The 14,287-nt window shown below is 62.1% G+C and overlaps 1 protein-coding gene across 1 annotated transcript in view; it reads left to right on the forward strand.

The window, feature by feature from the left end:
- Positions 1–14,287, forward strand: part of FARP2 (FERM, ARH/RhoGEF and pleckstrin domain protein 2) — a 107,146-nt gene that overhangs the window by 69,931 nt on the left and 22,928 nt on the right. The window contains exons 12-14 of the mRNA XM_027766999.1: positions 802–859; positions 3,238–3,475; positions 12,690–12,868. Of these exons, the coding sequence (XP_027622800.1) occupies positions 802–859; positions 3,238–3,475; positions 12,690–12,868 (475 nt within the window). The remainder of the gene's footprint in view (positions 1–801; positions 860–3,237; positions 3,476–12,689; positions 12,869–14,287) is intronic.

The following is a 14,287-nucleotide window of genomic DNA, read 5'->3' on the forward strand; positions in this document are numbered from 1 at the left end:
CGCTCTTCACCGGCACAGGTGGGGCCCATGGATGTCCCTCCAGGTGTGGTGTGCTCACAAGCCTTGCTCAAGCCTGTGCACATGTTCGCATGCACGGGACTCTCCTCGCCTGGGGGCCCCCATGCTTCTTCGCAGGCGCCGTTTTCCTCGGTGGATGCATGTCTCCTCTCCAGGAACGTGTGTGTTTTTGCTCAGATTCTGTTTCCTGTCACCCTGCCTGTCTCCAGTGAGACCACACTCAGCGTGCCTCTTCTGTGTGCGTGTGTGTGTGCAGGGCGCGCTGGTAGGCAGGGTCTCCCTACACACATCCGCCTGCCCAGCCCTCTGAGCCGAGCATCGGTGTCTGTCGCTGTGCAGCTCTTCAGGATGGGCCGGGGACTGCTCCTGGCTCTCCCACATGGCCTGGCCTGGCCTGGCCTGCCAGCAGCAGCCGGCTAGCACTGCCCACCCTCCCGCCTCCCTGACAGATGGCACAGGCTCGCGCTTTATAAACGAGTTCCAAGAAGAGGGTGTGGGGCCAGTGGATAGTGTAGCAGTCGTGTCACTGGACTCACACACAGCTGACTGCGGTTCGAGTCCTAGACCCAGTGGCTTGAAACTCAGGCCAGGCACGTGTGTGTGCATGCCCAAGATCCTGGGAGAATGGAGGAGAAGGGATTGCGGCGTGGCCATCCCCCTTGGGGGGTGATTTCTCACCTTCCCTCTCACTGTCTCTGTCTCTCTCCGGCGAGCACACATGCCCTAAAGCAAGCACCTCTGGAGAGGAAGGCGTGCTCACTCGCAGCTGGTCTTTGTTTTCAGGAGGCACAGCAAGGCTGGACCGTCTGTCCGTGCTCTGACCACAGACCTGCCCAAACAGGTGAGTGTCCTGGTTCAGACCTGAGCCATGCCAGCCACCTGGACTCTGGCAGGGCGCCGTCTGCCAGCACAACACTCGGTGTGGCCGGTGCAACACTGGGCCTCTGGGTCTCTCAGAACGAAGCCCTAAATAGAGCGCTGTGTGTGTGGGCGTCAGCGGGCCCTGCAAGTCCCCAATAGCCAGTCTGCTGGCACCCGGTCGGCCGTGCTGACCACGGCAGCCCCTGTGGGACTCCTTAGTAGAAGTAATTCTCACACACTGTGTGGCCACACGCCATGCATGTCTAGGACGTGGCTTAGCTGCTCCTGCCCCCACGTCTGCGTCTGCATCTGCGTGCTCACGTGGATGCTCGCCACTCCTGTGCGGTTGCTTCCTGGCTGACGTCGGCTGTGGCAGTCTGGCACAGTTGCCGTCACCAGGCAGTGTTCACTGCGGTCTGTGGCTGTCACTCGCGCTGCCGTGGAGCTGAGCTTGTACCTTGTAGTGAAGCTCATTTGTCCCAAGTTTTATTTTTTGAAACAGATTCTTTTAAATCAAACTGTTTAAGTGGGGCCAGCAGGTGGCGTGGTGGTTAAGGTGCTGGATTTACATATGGCCAACTACAGTTCGAGTCTCAGACCTGGCAGTTTGAAAATCACGCTGGGCGCATGTGTTTGCGTGCCCAGGATCCGAGGAGGAGAACAGATTGTGAAGCGGCCCTTCCCCCGGGGCTGATCTCTCACTTTCCCTCTTTCTGTCTCTCTCTGGCAAACACACGCACCCTAAATAAAATCTTTGGAAAAGCTTTCTTTAGCTCTTCTGGGCTCGCTGGCTCTTTGGAAGTCCCCTCTTAAGTCAGTTGAAGTGGTAAGAAAATGTTTCTTTTTGTTTTGTTTTGTCTTTAAGAGGTTTTGCCTTAGGGCATGTACACTTGCCATAAAGAGAGAAAGACAGGTGGTGAATGGAAAAGTGGGACTCACCCCGGGCGATGGCCACACCACAGTCCCTTCTCCCGGGGTCTGGGGCGCACACACACGGCGTGATGTTCAAGTCACCAGCTCCGGGCCTTGAATCGTGGTTGGCCATGTGGGAATCCAATGACAGAGTCGCCACGCCGTCTGCGAGCCCTGAAAGAGGGTTTTTAGCTCATTCATGCCACTGAGAGCCGTCTAAAACCCCATCACGCTGACGCCTGTCTAACCTGCACCCTCGAAGCCACCCAGGGTGCTGCGTGCAGCTGGAGGTGAGGAAAAGGTGCTGAGAGTGACTGGCTGTGACTGCCGTTCCGTCCTCGAGCGTGGCTGCCAGCTCTGCCTCTGCCGTGGCCCATGTCACATGTCACAGCACATGCGTGCACATACACAGTGAAGCCACCTGGTCCTGCTCGGTTCATGACAATGCACGTGTGCACATGTGTGCAATGGATGTGACAGCCTCACTGAAGCACACGGGAGGAGCCCAAGCAGTGTCCTCGAGTGTGGGACTGTGACTGAGGGTGCACCTCGCCTGGGCGCCGGCTCTCTGGCGCAGTCAGCCGTGGCTGTTCGGGAGCCAGCTCCCACATGGCTGGCCGAGCAGTTTGAATCCCACCCCAGCAGCGTGGAAATCATGCTGGGTTGCAGAGGAGACAGATTGCCGTGTGGCCACCCCCAGGCAGGTGCTCTCACTCTCTGTTCACGGCACTTGCACACACAATGTCCGGGGACTCCTGAGCGGCAGCACTGCGAGCACGTCCTGGGGGTTCCTCCACTCCTTCCATTTCATTTGTGCACGGCTGGACGTTGTTTCCCAACTCCCCGGGCGTGGGAAATCTCTGGCAGACGAAGCCCAGGACTGTAGACCTCAAGCTGAAGCCGGGGGCTTCAGCCGCGGGCAGCTCTGCCCTCCCAGCCGTGTGCCCCCTCGGTGAAGGAGCAGGTGCCAGAGCACACACTCACACCTTTCAGGTGACCAGCGCTGCCGGCACCACGCCCGTCTGCGTGGCTGTTTCTTGCCCAAGTTTGCAAGTGGAGCTGAGACGCGTGCGCAGAGGCCGCAGGGTGGTGGGCTAGCGGGGCAGCCCGCGGCACCGTCCTCAGTCACAGCCCTTCATCCTGAAGGGAAACCTGGGGGCTGCCGTGTTTGGCAGAAGCTGAGCGAACAGTGTCAACATGGGTGTCCTCACTCGGCCCAGCTGGCTGCAGTTCTCATACTCATTTTTTACTTTGTTTATTTTATTGTTACTATTTTTAATTTGATGGGAGAGAGAAAAAGGGAAAGTGAGAAAGCAAGCTACCAAGTCCAGGATTTGAACCGTGGTTGGCTCTGTGGGAGTCCAGCGCCTTAACCACTGCACCACCAGCCAGCCCACTTTTATAACTTTACACATTGCTCTTTTTCCTTTTTCATTTCCATCCCAGAGCATCTCATTCAACGAGAGCTTGAGGACTTCTTCCTGGTCTTCGGCCAACACCTGCTTTTACCCGCTCCCTGCCTCCCCTCCGGCCCGTCCCAGCCCGCCCGGTCTCAAGGACAGCAGCGGCTCCACCCCAGAGCCCCCGGGTCCAGCGGCAGAGAAGAGCAGCATGGCAGTGGTTGCAGGCCCCAGCCCACAGCCGGCCTCGCAGCCCGGGCCCCCTGCGCCCCCATCCGGCCCAGGTGGCAATTCTTGTCCTGTCTTGAGCAGTCGTGGGTCCGTCCGTGCTGGGGGGCAGAGGCTTGGGGCCTTAGACCGAGATGCAGGGAGGGGCCTGGAGTGCAGGGCTGCCTGTGCAGGGGATGGTGGTGAGGGCACCTTCAGCACGGGCCCAGGCCCTGCTGGCGGGGGGCAGTGGTGTCACTGGCAGGGCTGCGGGGGGGGGGCCAGGCCCTGCGGGCGGGGGGCAGTGGTGTCACTGGCAGCGCTGCGGGGGGGGGCCTGTCTTCACGTCGACAAGCACCCCGCTGCAGGTGTCGGAGGAGTTCATAGATGATGACCCAGCAGACATCTCCTTTTTTGCGGGAAGCTCTGAGGCGTTCTCTTTCCTGTACGGCTCTTGGGTTACACAGGAGCCACGGGGCCCTGCCTGGTCCCCGGCCGGCCCCCCATTGCGTGGGCCGGGCGTCTCCCAGCACCCTCAGTCCACTCAGTCCAGCCCAGACACGTGCTCCATGGAGGCAGCAGACAGGAGCGTAGAGAACGATTTTGACTTCGAGGAAGAAAGCGACTTTGACGGGGACGTGCACCTGGCCGCCACCTCGGAGCTGCTGGAGGTGAAGGCACAGGCCAGCCTGATGCACAGCCTGCTGAGCCCCTCCGAGTGCAGCTCCCTGCCTGACGTGCAGCTGCAGGGCGGCCCGTCCGAGACAAGCTCCATGGCCAACTTCCCAGCGTGCTCGGTACGCTCTGACGCCAGCTCGGCCCTCCAGTTCTCAGACGTTCTGGAGCAGCTAGGGCAGCTCAACTACCCGCCCCCCGCGGCCCAGGGCTCCAGCAGCTCGGACTCCGACTCCTGGGACTCGGGGGCGGAGGCCCCGCTCAACGTGGGCCTTTTCCTCAGCCGCCCCTTCGCGTAGACCAGCGCATCCCTGTCGGTGTGCAGGACATCGGGCGGGTGTGAGCCCGCCGAGCCCTTGAGTGCCTTCCAGAAGCCCTCACCCATGCTGAGCGGCAGGAGCGGAGCAGTTCTGGCTTAGACACAGGAAGGAACTCCGAGCTAATCCCGTCTTTCTCTAACCCCTGATCGAGGACACTTTTCCAAACATCAGGCAGCTCAGACGTAGACGTGGAGCGATGTTGAGAGTGACACTTCCACTTTAAAACCGAAGACGCGCAAGCCGTCGCCCCGGGGGCTGGGGGGGCGGACTTCAGGCTCGCGTGTGCAGGGGTGTGCAGGGGTGTGCCGGCAGGCGAGTGCGCCCTGGCGCCGGGTCCACATTGGTGCTATGTGGAGTGGCGCGTCTCACCGGCGAGCCCTGCTGGCCCAGTGAGCCCTGACTCAGGCCCGGGGGCATCTCACGGACTGGACATCCTGACCCAGCGCTGCACTCAGGGCTCGAGGCGCCTGGTTAAGATGCTCATGTGCCAGCTCAATCCGCTTCCCTCTGTCAGCGTCGGGACATTGTGACTCGTGGCTGCAGGAGGCGTGCAACCACACAGGCGGCCTGCGTGTCCCCGCGTAGACGGGGGCCGGGAGCCGTCTCCTGCTAAGTGGGCTGAGGCGCAGTGCCCCGGTGGTCCCTGAGGGGTGTCAGTGGTCACAGGCGGGGAGGGCCACGTGTGCAGATGGGCTGGAGTCACACATGGCGCCCTGTGGACAGTATCTGGTCTGACCACAAGGTGGGGCTGTGGGTGCACGTCTGCCATCAGCCTGGCACCTCAAGCGGGTGGGCAGCCCTGGTGGCCGTGGGCCTGTCCGTCCAGTCCACTGAGCAGGTCTGTGCTTTCGGTTTTATTGTTGCTTTGCCTTTCGGTCCTCTGCTGGGAGTGCACCGCCATTTTTAAAGCTGAATTTGCCCCCCAATATGCTCTGTGGACACCCTCCTCCTGGTCGTGTTACAACTCCAGCTCTTCATCAGGGGGGCTCCTACGGCTGCTTGGCCTAACGGTGGCCATGGGCCCCTTGCCGGTGTGCTTGGACACCTGCAGGGGCTGCAGCAGACGCATTGGCCAGCCTGAGCCTGCCTGCTGCTCGCCCGCCTCCTCCCGGGTGTCTGCAGAGAGGTCGTGGGCTGTGGGTGGGCGCAGGACAGCCAGGACTTCCTGTCTCCCCCGTGCCCCACAGAGGAGCCTGGAGTGCCCTGCTGGCGCTGTGGCCTGAGGAGCACCCGTCCCTGATGCCATGCGCAGGAGTGGCCCTTCAGGGCGCACGCCCTGGGGCTGCGCAGCCGCACATGGTTGGGTCTGGATGAGGTGGAACTGGCCTGCTGCTAGGCCAAAAGGCTCTCCTGGGAAGTGGCACTGTGGGGACGTGGGACGCCCGGCCGGGGCGGAGCAGCTCTGGCCAGTTCTCCAAAGCACCTTGATACTCACTTGCTTCAGCGTCCACAGCCCCGTGTAGCAGAGGCTCTCCAGGGACAGGGACAGGGTGCCTGGGACCAGCCAACGCCCCAGTCAGTGCAGCCCGTGCTGGGAAGTGTGGCCTTCGGGTTCCGGTGCGAGTTTGGGTACAGCCTGGCTGAAGACGCTACGGTTTTCCTTCCCAGAGTGCCCTGTCACTTCTCCTGAGTGACTGCCCACGCTCTCCCCTCCCCATGGGGGTCGTGGCGCCGGGCCAGAGGCAGGCCGGAGAGTACAGGCACGTGCTTTGGCACCTGATGGCGGCACCCTTACCACAGAGGCCTTTCCCCTGACAGTGACGGTGCTCTGCTTTAGTAAGGGATCACTCCAAGAAATAGCGGTTCATGCCGGCCACAGCCCAGGACAGCCAAGCCGCCCGGTCTGGGCCCCTGTGCGCCAGCCTCTCTGCCTCACAGGCCAGCCTCTGCGTGTGGCAGCCTGGGGGCTCACGGCAGTGCCGGATTGTGGAAGTGCTTGGACAGGAGCCGGCATGCGGAGAGTGTGCAGGTGGGCGCTGCCTGGGCAGAGCGGCCCACTCCTTTAACCCTTGGTCTCCGTGGTCACATCCAGCTCCTTAAAGCTGGGCACTCAGTCGTCTCTGCCACAGCCTGGGTGAGAGCCTGCAAGCCCCCAGGTCACTGTCAGAGCCAGGCGTGTCCACACCGGTGATGCAGCCCTGCAGCAAGTGCGAGGCCACCATCGCAAGCACCCCACATTCATGCAGCGTGTTCCTAGCAGAGTCTGCTCTGTCCTCTGAAGCTGGAGTCTCCGTCAGCTGCAGTATGGCGCTTCCGGTAGGGCAGCGGTGCGTCAGGCGTGCCAGCCCCACCCCGGGAGTGCGCGAGGCGTGCTGTGTCCCAAGCCCTGGTACTCCCGTGCCCCCTTGTCACCGAGGACATCTGCGGGGGTGCGTCAGGCCCTGCCTGGCCCACACGTCTCACTCAGTAAGAGCGGCCCAGGGACGGGCGGCAGTGCCAGAAACCCAGGTCTCGTGAGAAGAGTGTCCAGGCCTGGGGTGAGTCGCTGCCGGGGTGGTCGTTTCGGGGGTCCGTCTTCAGCGTGCCAGTACGTGTCGCTCCCGCGCTGTCCTTGAGCCGTACACAGAGAGCTTCACGGCCATGTGCCTGCGCCCTGCAGCCTTGGGCCGCGCGACGTTGGTGCCAGCACGCCCGCCCTGAGGTCCGCGTTCTCCCCAGCTCACAGGGTCAGAGACTGAACATCAGAGGCCGCTCAGGAGAGTGGACGATGTCGCTCTGGAACCAGGTGTGCCAAGCCCTCACTCAGGCCCTGGTCTTGGCCACATGGAAGGAGCGCGTCTTCTCTCCTGGTGGCAGCTGGCGTCTACAGTGTCCCAGTCCCCAAGCGCTGCCGGCCTGAGAACACACCGCTCCCCCAGGACAGGGAGCAGAGCTGGGGTCGTGTGTTCGCATGTGTCCGTCCTGTGAACCCCGTCGCCGTGCGGTTTCTGGCACTTGGAATCTCGCTCTCCATTTTAACTGCCCCTCCCACACTTACACCGTGTCCTGCCCCGGAGCTTTTCACGTGTATTCAATAAAGTAAGGACCGACTGCCGCGAATTTCTCTGGGCGTTCGGCTTCCTTCCCTCCTGCTCACTTGGGCTTCGTGTTAATGGTGGAAGTCGGCGTCCCAGACTGAGCTCACGGTGGGACAGCCACATGGTCCCGAGGCCTCCCCGAGAGGCTCCTAGGTGGGCAGCAGCCCCGAGCTGGACTCTGCCCGCAGCAGGAGCTCCGGATTCGGTGGGGGCTCACTTGTCCTCAGGTGGCAGCGCCTCCATGTGCTTCCTGCTCAGCCTGGCGCAGGCTGTGTGGCTCGCATGGCCTGGGGGGTGTCAGGGCCACATGGCATGTGCAACTGGGCAGAGGTTCGGGGATGCACGTGCCCCGGTGTTCCCGTGGGCACAGAGCAGCAGCCGTTGGTTCCACAGGCCGAGGCCTGCTCTCCCCAGTGTCTGGTCAGAGGCCGTGGGCCAGCATCTCAGCTTCTAGACAGGTTTTCCCAGCCCTGCTGCCCACGCCTGGGGTGTGTGTGACCCTACCCCACCTTCAAGGACAGGCTCCTGCCCTGCACTCTGGGGTGCCAGGGCCCCACACAGCCTTGCTGGCCTCAGTGACGCAAGGCACCTTGTGAGGGTTAGGGCAGCCCCGAGCTCTGTGGCACCTGCGCCCGGTGGGCAGAGGGGGCCAGTGAGCTGTGCCAAGGGGCCCAGGCCACCTGCAGCAGCATGCTCTGGAAGGCGCCTGGTGGGGCCAGCTCAGTGCTCCTCAGTGCTCCTCAGAGCTCCTGGGTTGGGGTTCGCTCACCTCCCTGCTGAGGGGAGAGGATGAGGCTCCTGCTGTCACACTGGCCCGCTCCCTGGGTGACAGCCAGCCTTCCACGTGCTCCTGCCAGGGAGGAAGCGGGAGCCTCCCAGGGAGTGCCTGTCTAGATCAAAGCCCTGGGCCTGGTCAGCCAGCTGTCTTAGGGGCGAACCCACAGCCTTCCCACGTCAGTTGGGGTTGCTCCTTCCCGATGGGCACCAGCTGCGGCCTGCTGGCTGCACGGCTGTCTGCGAGCCTGCATGGTCCCACACGCTTCGGAGCCTTCACACAGTGCATGTTTTATCAGGACAGGACACTGAGGTGCCTCGGGCGAGAGGCCACACAGACCCACTCCGGATGGGTGACCCAGAGCCACCTTGTGTCGGAGGGTTTGTTTTTGTAACAAGAAAGGGTCTCACTCGTTGAGAGCAAGTGAAAGAGGCCAGTTCCGGCATCGAGAGCCCTGCGCGTGCTGGCCCTGACCTGGCCCTGACCTGGCCCTGCAGCGCGCAAGGAGAGGGCAACGGTCGCCCTCCCTGCCCTGCAGAGGCGCTCGGTGTGAGATCTCCGCCTCCGGCCTGCAGGCGGAGGTGACCGGTGGGTGGCAAGCTCTGCATGGCCACATGGGAGGCAGGGGCAGTGTCTGTACCCTCCTGCTTTGCTGTTGAGCCAGGTTTTATATGGAGTGACTCGTGACGGCCTAGGCCAGGGTCACCGGAGGCGGCTCTCTGCTCACCCTCAGGGTCGCTCTCCCTGCTGCTGCGGGGACCAGGGGCCATCGTCCGAGCCCGAGCCTCGGCCCTGCAGCTGCTCCCCAGTCCATCTCGTGACCTCCAGCCTCAGCAGCAGGAGCAGCTCCTCCATGAGGCAAGTACCCTCAAAACTCGTGGCCGCGTTGAAGAGGAGTGTAAAGGTGTGGGGCAGAAGTCAGCCCGCCTCTTGAGCCTAAGGCCCTCTCTGCCCTTGTCCAGTCTGTCCCCAGGTGAGTGAGGGCCTTGAAGGAGTGCAGGTGCGTGCCCGTGTCCTGCTGCCTTTCTAAATACGGCTGCAAAGGTCACAAGCTCCGTGTCGGGAACTGGGGAGAAGGCCAGGAAGAAACTCGCCTACGAGATGCTCAGTTCGAGGTGAGCGTTTTAAGCCTCGTCGTGTGAAGATAGTCAAACCTTGCCACTTGCCGCTGGGAGACCACCGTCCTGTCCTCATGGTGCAGCACACAGTGAAGCCACCCTGCCCTTGCCACTCTGCAGACAGCGTGCGCTCGCACTGGTGTACGCGGCTCTCACACAGACGACACGGCTCTGGACACCCAGTAAGTCCTCGTCAACAAAGAAATGGATCCGTCCATGTATGGAGGGCGTGACCGTCAGCCATCGCCTGCATGGGCACGGGAGCCCTGTCCTGGGAGCCTGTACTGCAGGCTCTGCAGGGACTCGGGTGCAGAGCAGGACCGACAGTCCTCAGGCTGGTTTTCAGCCAAGCACCTTGGAAGGAGGGTCTGTCTCCATAAATACGGCCGTTCTCCAGCACATCAGTTGAGGCTAAGCACATTCCGTGGCACCTAAAACGAGGCACTTAGTGCCCTTCAGATTGCTGCAGCCACACCTTTCCACGTGCACCCTGACGTGTGCCACCAGCCATGGATGGACTTGTCCTGTGTCCCCAGAGTCCCCGCAGAATAGCCTGGTTCACACCGCATTCTGACCCGTGTCCCTTCTGGGACCACTCCTTGCAGCACACCCCAGCCCCGCACACACGCCATCCGACTGTGAGCGTGGGTCGGTGCTGGTGACCTCAGCTGACCGTCCCCCAGATAGAAACGCAGGGCCTGCAGGGCGCAGGACAGTGCAGCTCGCGGCCCAGGGAGTCTCCCATTTACCTGCACTCGCTGGACGGAGCCCCCCAGGCCCCACTCCCTGAGCACGGGGAGTCTGACCTTGTCCAGCTGGGAGTTCGTGCTCTGCGTGGCTGATGGTGCATCAGGCCTGAAAGGATGCTCCGGGCCAGTGGAGCACTCCGCGCAGCCCCGGTGCTGGGAAGGGGGACTGTCGATGAGGGCCCAGATGTGGACTTCGGCCTCAACCACGGACACCTCCCAGTGAGCAGCGCACTCTAAATGCCAGCCCGCTTCCTCCGCACTGAGGGGCTGCCCGGGCGCTGTTCCTCACTGACAGCTAGCGCTGCTGCTGGCCTCACGGCCGTGGAGGCCCATCCCTGAACTTCCCTCTTGCTGCCTAGAGACAGTTGCAGGTGCCATGGCAACTAAGGGGTGGACCCTTACGGTCAGCCACTGTTGGAGTCCTGGACCTGACAGCTTGAAAAATCACGCTGGGCGTGTGTGTGTGTGCCCAGAACTTGAGGAGGAGAGTGGACGAGAAGGGATTGCAGCATGGCCGCTGCCCCCCCGGGTGGGGATGATTTCTCAGTCTCCTTCTCACTGTCTCTGTCTCTCCAGAGAGTACACACGCACTATGCAAAAACCTCACAAAGAAAGGAAAAAGTAGAGCTGGATTTTTACAGCAGCTTCTCGGCCACTGCTCACCGAGGACTCACGGCAGGGCCGTACATCCGGGTGCTGCCCGGCACCGACCGTGACCCTCTGGGCGTTGTGCTCCGTGGGTACCAAGCACTACCACCCTCAGAACCAGCGCGGGCCAGACACCCTGGCTGTCACCCTCCTGCCAAGACGGGAAGAGCGAGCTGATAAGCGATCCGCAGCTTCTCAGCCTTCTTTCTCTGCGTCTCACAGGCCGGGCTTGCTGGGCGGAGGCTAGAGCATGGACCCTGACGCCGTAGGGCTGCACAGGCTCTGCACACGGGTGGCTCCAGCGCCTGCACCCACCGCTCCTTCAGAGCCGACGGCTGCCTCGGGAGGGGAGGACGAGTGTGTTAACGGTGCGACGCGTGGTGAGAGCAGCTCTGGTCGGCCTGGAGTTGATCTCAGACGGCTAGGTGTGCTGGCGTCCTGTGGGCGGATGAATGTGTTAATGAACCTGCTGGAGATTCCAGGGCACAGCCCCTCCCAGGGCTGGTGGTTTCTCCCAGAGGGCCCCTCAGAGCAGGCCAGGCTTCTCGGGTCTCCGACTCTGTCACTGTGGAATCAGGGCTGAGGCTTCCCTCGCTTGCTCCCGCCCTGCGAGCAGGACCTTGCCAGAAGCCGCACTACCGTCTGCCCACAGCTGCACGTCTCAGTGTCACCCCAGGCCTGGCACTGCGGGGCCGCACCCAAGACCCGAGCGACAGCATGGGCAGGGCTGGCTTCCACACTGTGTGCAGAGCGCGGAGGCCCAGGGAGGGGCACCCATGCAGCCAGGATGGAGCTGAGGGGTGTGTGAAGCCAGCTTAGCCAGCAGGGTTAGCAATGAGGGTAGCTTTGGTGTGAGACGCACATTCGCAAACAAGGTAGATTATGTCTTCAGTCATTTTTAAAGTACTGAAGTTACATTCCTTTGGTTAAAAAACCTCTTGTTTTAGGAACCAGTAGATGATGTAGCACTTATGCCACTGAACTACCCACATGGCCGACTGTGGTTCAAGTCCTGGCTTAAGTCACACCGGGTGCGTGTGCACGCATGCCCAATATCCTGGGAGGAGACTGGAGGAGAAAGATTGGGGCGTGGCTGTCCCCCATAGGGAGTTACTCTCCCATCCCCCTCACTGTCTCTGTCTCTCTCCAGCAAGCACAGGGGCCCCATGGCAAAAACCTCAAAAAAAAAAAAAAAACACCTCTGTTCCAAAGATAACTAAATGTTGGCACTTAGGTTACTGAGCTCCTATAGAGGAACATTAGAAATTAACCTTCCGCATTGGAGGAGAGGGAGCGCCTTTACTAGAAAGTCTGTGTACTCCTCGCCCAGCTCCCCGAGCCCCACTCCAGCTCACAGGCGTGCTCGGACCGCAGGCGTCATGTACTGCAGGGTGACTCGGGCGAGCCTCGTTAGTGAGCAAGGGACTGGAGACAGTGTCAAGGCTGCCCCAGTTTCTTATGGTCCAATTTTGAATGAATCTCAAGTTTGGCCTTAAAATAGCCGTGAGTGGAGCACCCGTCCCTGGTGGCCGAGGCCGCTGGAGCCACAGTACCGACCCCACGTTTAAGTCCTGGGCCTGGTGGTGTGAGAAGCACGTGGCCACGTGTGTGCTCCCAGGTCCCACAGGGAGGGTGGTGGGGCAGGGACTGCAAGTGACCGTGCCTGTGGGTGCACCGAAAGTGGACATTGCTGCTCAGCTCTGCCAGTGTGGCGTCTGGTCCCCTGCACACCCTATGGGCCCTGTGTTGGAGAAGCCAGCCTGCTGTCCCTGGCTTCCCCTTTTCTGGCACCAGGGGCCCTGGGGCCGTATGAGCCACCAGCTGCTCCTGTCCCAGGCCACGTGGGAACTGCAGGCCACAGGAGCCGGTGTGCTCTTTCCACCCGTCTCTTGGTGGACTGAAGCCGATGCAGCCACATGGCAGGGCAGGACGAGAGGGCTCCGCACCTCAGCCTTTGCTCACGGCCCCGACCCCGCTGGTTCCTTTCAGGCTTCCCCGCGGATGGTCCTCAGCCTGCCCCTTCCAGCCAGAAGAGTCCCCCAAGCCCCAGCCCCGCGTTTCAGGCGACTCTGGGCCCAGCCGAGCGGAATTCGTCCCCCCTCCTGAGCCCTGTGCTCAGCGACGCCGGAGGCACCAGAGTGGAAGAGGAGGAACTGCCAGGACGCAAGGTGGGCGCCGCCCGTGGGGGGGGTTGCTGCAGGCCTGCTGTGCGGACCCAACCCGCTCGGTCAGGGCACTCTGGGCTGTGTCGTCAGGAGCCTGGCCAGGCGGGCAGACCGGAGGCCCTGCTCACACCCGCAGCCTCCTGAGTGGGTACCACGTTCCCAGAGAGCCCCAAGGTCTGTCACTGCTATGCCCTGAAGGTCCCATGGGAGGACAAGCCTGTTCATTCCACGAGCCGGGCCTGCAGCTCCTGGTGTGGGGGCTGGGCAGGCCCCTGGGGAGTTGTCTCCCACAGCTCCCCACCTCCTTGCTTCTTGGGCATCCAGCGTGACAGCCCAGAACTCTTAAGAAGGCCCGGGCACTGCGGGTTATGGGGAACCCCTTATCTGAGGGCCAGGGGGCGCTCGGATGGGAGAACCGATGGGTCAGTGGGTGCCCCAAGGAGGAGCCAGGGATGTGGTGCGAGGGCATGTGGGGTAGGCAGACCATGGTTCAGAGGGTCTACAGGGTGAGATGCCGGCTCAGCGTAGGGCTCTGACCTCGGGCTGGCCTCTGCTTTCCGGCCCAGACAGCTCTGTTGGGGAGGCGCCACTGCCAGGGCCCACCCTGGCCCTGGGTGTGCTGGGACACTGCAAGGAGGAACACAGGTGGGTCTGAGGTTCCAGGGAGAGAACGGACTTAAAGTGATGGGCTGTGGGCTCTGCTGGCCAGTGGGGTCCCCGAGCAGCAGCCAGGAGGGGGACGGGCAGTGGCCTTGAGCAGACAGACGCTGGGGGTGTCGTCGCAATACCCGAGCACTCCCAGCCTGCCAGGTGGCAGGTGGGAGGGGGCCCAGGCTCTGTCCTGGCATGACCTGTGGGGTCTCTGCTGTCCGGGGGATGGTTGGTGTTCGGCAGGAGGACGATCGGCGGCGGGGGTCCCACAGCCGTCCTGTAACCTGCACCCCAGGTCTGCGTGCGTGCTGCGTGCGTGCTACGGAGTGCCAACCCTCTGTTGTGATCACCAGAAGGCACATGCCCTGCGAGAGAGGAGCCTGGCGGGGCGTGGTCACGCTGCAGTCCCTTCTCTCTATCCTGTCAGGGCTTGGGGCTCACTACACACACTCACGCGCTGTCTAAGCCACCAGGGCCAGGATCCCTTAACCACTAGGCCGCGAGACTGGCCCTTACAGACAGTCTCTTTATATTTTTAATAAATCGTTAGATATATAGTTATACATGCACACACATACTTTCTCTTTTAGGGTTTGCCGTAGGCTGCATGCACCCACCAGAGAGAGGCAAAGAGAGGAAAAGTGAGAAATCACCCCCTGGGGGGATGACCATGCTGCAATCCCTTCTCCATCTCTCAGGATTTGGGGCGTGCACATGTATCCAGCACGATTTTCAAGCCACTGGGTCTGGGACTCGAACCATGGAGTCGGA

The sequence above is a fragment of the Tupaia chinensis genome, unplaced genomic scaffold (assembly GCF_000334495.1).
Source record: "Tupaia chinensis unplaced genomic scaffold, TupChi_1.0 Scaffold143823_1, whole genome shotgun sequence".
In the NCBI taxonomy this organism is placed as follows: domain Eukaryota; kingdom Metazoa; phylum Chordata; class Mammalia; order Scandentia; family Tupaiidae; genus Tupaia; species Tupaia belangeri.